The sequence below is a fragment of the Octodon degus genome, unplaced genomic scaffold (assembly GCF_000260255.1).
Source record: "Octodon degus isolate 3935 unplaced genomic scaffold, OctDeg1.0 scaffold00138, whole genome shotgun sequence".
Lineage (NCBI taxonomy): Eukaryota > Metazoa > Chordata > Mammalia > Rodentia > Octodontidae > Octodon > Octodon degus.
In genome coordinates this window covers 7107211-7112180 of record NW_004524714.1, presented here as the reverse complement: position 1 = coordinate 7112180, position 4970 = coordinate 7107211, and the positions used below count along the sequence as shown (strand labels likewise).

Sequence of the window (4970 nt, the reverse complement as noted above, 5' to 3'; positions counted from 1 at the left end):
GGCTGGCATGTGGTGGTGCTGGGGGATTGAACCGCAGTCCCTGTGCTTTGCTAAACTTGCTCTAAGTAGGTGCTTTAGACCACTGAGCCATCTCACCAGACCAAAAAAATTTTTTTGATACAGGATCTCATTATTTATTCTATGCTTGTCTCAAGCTGACTTACTTTTTTTTGTTCTGGGAATGCAACTCATGATGTTGTGCTTGCCAGGCAGGCATTGTTCCACTAACCAATATCATTGTCCCTTTGGGCTTACTACATATTTCAAGCCGCCTTAAATTCATGGCAATCTTCCTGCCTCAGCCTCCCAAGTGCTGGGATTATAAGCTTGTACCACATACTGGTAAAGACGACGCTGAGTTCAGTCCCCATGACTCCAAAAACAAAATGAAACGCAACAAAAATACTACCAAACCAAGCAAATAATTTTAAAAGCAGACCTTAAAAAAAAAATTTTTTTTTATTGTGAAGAATCAAGTTTAACAAGGAAAAATCCCAAGAAAACCCACCAAATCAAAGAAACTTTTAAAAGCAAAGCTTCTGGGAAAAACAGTTTGATTGCGCTTTTGCTTGTGTAGAATCAGGTTTAAAGGAGAGTTAAAAATTATTTGACCCACTTGTAATTTCACTAACATTAACTCCCAACATAAAATGAAATTCACAGAAACAGAGGTTGTCATTGAAGCCAAGAGGCCTTTATTTCTACAGCAAGAGTAATTAAAGTGTTAGCATTTTCTTGGAGAAACATCAGCAAAAAAGATTTTCAGAATTTACACTCCAAGAAAAATTTATAGAGATGCAAAGCTCAATACAATAAAAGATTGTGAACTGGGCTTGAGGTAGCTCAAAGGTACTCTGTTAAGGAATTCTGCTTTCTAGCCTACTAATTTTACTCATGGGTAAATGGGTAAATGGGTTGCCTCATTGTCTTAACAATCTCACATCCCTGCCTATTTTAACTTCTTGTAAGGTTTTAGTCTTCAGAAAACCTAAATCAGCCTTTCATTTCTTTCCTGATGGCTTCCTTTGGCTACATCAATTTTTTTTTTGTTAGTATTTTTAGTACTTCTTTTCTTTTCTTTATTTAAATGAATGTAGGACAGGGTCTACAGGGTCTCACTACGTAGATCAGACTCTGGTGATTCTTCTCTTTTCAGCCTCCCAATTGCTGGGATTACAGGCATGTGCCACCATGCTCAATCTCAGTTACCCTCTCAGTGTGCCCTGTGGGTGGGGCCTGCATGGCATGCTGGGGATCGAACCCTGGCCTTTGCATTCTGCCTAAACAGGAGCTTTAATCTGCTGAGCTATCAGGCCAGCCCTTTTCTAGTATTTCTTGAATAAGCATTTGACTAAAATACTGGATTTTTGTCCCTGGCTTTTCTTAACACTGAGCAGTCTCTACTTGAGTTTGTACTTGTTTATTTCCTTGCTGAGTCAACTACTAATAAGCCATTGTGACCCCATGAAAATATTTGATGTCATTTGAATGCAGTGCAGTACTTCTGTTCTTCAGTATTTTTTTTTTTTTTCTTGGCGGAACCAGGGATTGAACTCGGGCCCTTGTGCTTGCCAGGGAAGCACTTAACCTACTGAGCCATCTCCCTGGCCCCTTGTTCTTCAGTATTTTTATGCATTCATCTCCTCTACTTTATTCATGTGTCTCAGCACTTTTAATTAAAAATTTTTGTGGCATAATCTATAGTTCAAGCTGGCTTTGAACTCACTATGTAACACAGACTTGCCTTATACTCTTGGTGAGCCTCCTGCCTCAAGTTCAGAGGGCCGGGATTACAGGTGTGCACCATCACACTGGGCAAGAACCTGTTTATATCAGAGAACTCTCCTCTGGAGAACTCGCTCTCAGGAATACAGGACAACTGATTCGGAATCATACATGTGGAAATTTATTACCTACTACATATTTTTCTATGGATAACATTTGGAGATGAGCAACTTTTTCTTTTTTTTTTTTTGGTGGAACTGGGCATTGAACTCAGGCCCTTGTGCTTGCCAGGGAAGCACTTATTCCACTCAGCCATCTCCATGGCCCCCAGAGCAACTTTTTCTTAAGGGTATGAAAAGACACTAAAGATAACTCCTCTTAGAAGCATTATTTCTCATTAAACAAAATTACAAATATTTTCTTTGTTAAAGACACTGTAGGAGTTCAATCCCCGGTTCTGCCAAGAAAGAAAGAAAGACAGACAGACAGACAGAGACACACACACACACACACACACACACACACACACACGCACAGTAGGAAACATTACAACGTTAGCAGGCGAACATACATTTCTGGGTATTAGTCTCAGGTTTGCTATGCATTTTTTCATGAACTTTGAATTAAGAGGGTAGCTGCAGGTTTTATTCATTGCAGATCTTGGTCTATTTCAGTTTTTAGAAACATTCAGAAAATATTTTTGGCCTGGGGAGATAGCTCAGTAGGATTAGCGCTTCCCTGGCAAGCATAGGGTCCTGAGTTCAATCCCCGGTACTGCAAAAAAAAAAAAAAAAAAAAAGGAAAGAAAATACTTTTCTGTCAAAAGTAATGCTGGTAATTTTCTTTAAAATGTAGACCCATTTTAATCAGTACTGCCCTGTTGTTTTCATTTTGTTGATTTCATGTGTTTGTGACCCTAGATTGTCGGGAATGGAAGTGAACAGCAGCTGCAGAAAGAGCTAGCAGATGTGCTGATGGATCCTCCCATGGACGACCACCCTGGGGACAAAGAACTTGTGGAAAGGTCACAACTGGATGGCGAAGGAGATGCGCCTCTTCCTGATCAACTCTCAGAGTCATCCACCATTAACCCTGTGCCATTAGTAGGGCTCCAAAAACCAGAGATGAGTCTACCAGTGAAACCTGGACAAGGAGGTTAGGATTGCTGCATTGCTTACGTAACTAAAGGTTATTGTTTTTAATATTTGAGTGTCTGCCCTGTACTAGATTTGATAGGACAAAAAACTTCTCTAGAATTTCCAAATTCTTAATCTAAGGAGATATCGGATATATACTGGGGGAGGAATGACAAACAGTAAATGACAATAAAGGAATCTTCCAGAATACTGTATGTAAAGATTTTTTTTCCAGGAAAGGGGAAATTTCACTACAATATTGATGAAATTGGGGGATAATCCTTAAAGAATGGTATTTGCTCCACACTTGTATAACTATTGGAATAGACACCAAGTTAGAAAAGGGAGTCTAGGACAACTACAAAGAAGGAGGAAAAGGACAGTTATAAAGATTCATTTGGAAAAACTAGGGTGTTAAGTCTGTTTTTTTGGGAAATTGGACGCAAAAAGATTAAGAGAGCATAACAACAAGGGATGATGAGTGAAACAAAGAATTACAACACTGTAGATCAAAAAGGAGGCAAATCAATATTTCAAAATAATAAACATACTAAATTTATATTTGACTTAAGTGTAAAATACAAAATTAAAGTACATTTGAAGATGCAAAAAAGTGAATCATTTGAATTTCAGGTCAGTTTCTTTATTTATTTATTTATTTATTTTTATTTATTACATTTATTTATTGTGTGTGTGTGTGGCCAGCTCAGCCCACCAGGGGGCGGGTCTGGCTGGCATGTGGTGCTGGGGGATCGAACTGCGGTCCCTGTGCTTTGCCAAGCTTGTTCCAAGTAGGTGCTTTAGACCACTGAGCCATCTCTCCAGCCCCTGAGATTAACTCTTAATAGCAATATCTAAAAATATTGGTGTTATATTTCTAAGGAGTCATCAGGCTTTCATGGGTATTTCTTCTGGGGTTTGGCATATTAGCTCATTGAAACTTAATGGAGGGACCGGCCAAATAGCTCAGCGGATTAAAGCACCTGCAAGCAGGCACAGTGTCCCAGGGTTTGATTCCCAGGCTTGCTGTGCCAGCCCCACCCCCGGAGCACACTGAGGCCGCAATTGAGACTTGGCGTGGTGGCACATGCCTGTAATCCCAGCTCTTGGAAGACTGTAAAACAGGAGATTCACTATGAGTCCAACCTAGTAGTGAGACCCTGAACACCCTGTAGACCCTTCCCTAAAAAGTAAAATAAAGAAATGGAATGGAATGGAAATGTTACATGCAGGTTTTTACTTGTTATTTATGTCAATAATACACAAAATGAAAGTAATCATTTTATCCTTTTTAGATTCAGAAGTGTCAAGTCCTTTCACACCCGTGGCTGATGAGGACAGCGTAGTTTTCAGTAAACTAACTTATTTAGGCTGTGCTTCAGTAAATGCTCCCAGGAGTGAAGTGGAAGCCTTAAGGATGATGTCCATCTTAAGAAGCCAGTGTCAGATTTCACTAGACGTAACCCTGTCAGTGCCGAATGTATCTGAGGGAACTGTGAGGTGAGACCAGCCTCTTGGAATTTTTGTAGTTATGACATTAACCCTCTGACCTGTTGTTTCACAAGGATGCGATAATCAATAAAATAATTAAATTATTTTATTTATGTAATGTTTTACTTATTTGACATTCATGTTATCTCTTCCATGAATTGTGTAAAAAATTAACCCTTGTAAAAAAGGGATACTCATTAGCTTTGCTTGCATTTCTCACCCATTCCTGTGTAGCATATTAAAGATTTAAATACTTGGTGGATAATTGAAGAATTTTGATAGAGTCTTAACAAATTAATTTATATTTTCCGTGTTTCCCTGGTAACAATAACAATATGATACATTATTTCACAGAATTCTGTGCTTATTTTAGAAATTAAAAATATGTATTGATAAATATTAGCTATTTGAGTACAGCTCCTCTGTTTCCAAAATGAGGAAACTAAGGCCCAGATAAGTCTCTAGAAGTGGTTATTGTTTATATTTGCTAGAAGAAATAACAAAGATAGTCAGATATCTAATAACCAGTTAAACATAGAATTGCTAAATAGTGCATTGAGAACAGTTAAAATAAGTCTTTTCCCTTTACCAGAAATATGAAGAAAAAAAAAAAAAAAA

At 38.4% G+C, this 4970-nt stretch overlaps 1 protein-coding gene across 4 annotated transcripts in view; it reads left to right on the top strand.

The window, feature by feature from the left end:
* Positions 1-4970, top strand: part of Rabgap1 (RAB GTPase activating protein 1) — a 185262-nt gene that overhangs the window by 55585 nt on the left and 124707 nt on the right. For 3 of the 4 annotated variants that reach the window (XM_023701620.1, XM_004641599.2, XM_023701621.1), the window contains 2 exons: positions 2646-2880; positions 4157-4361. In XM_023701620.1, the coding sequence (XP_023557388.1) occupies positions 2646-2880; positions 4157-4361 (440 nt within the window). Of the gene's footprint in view, positions 1-2645; positions 2914-4156; positions 4362-4970 lie in introns of those variants that run through there. The other variant, XM_023701622.1, reaches the window with a different exon arrangement.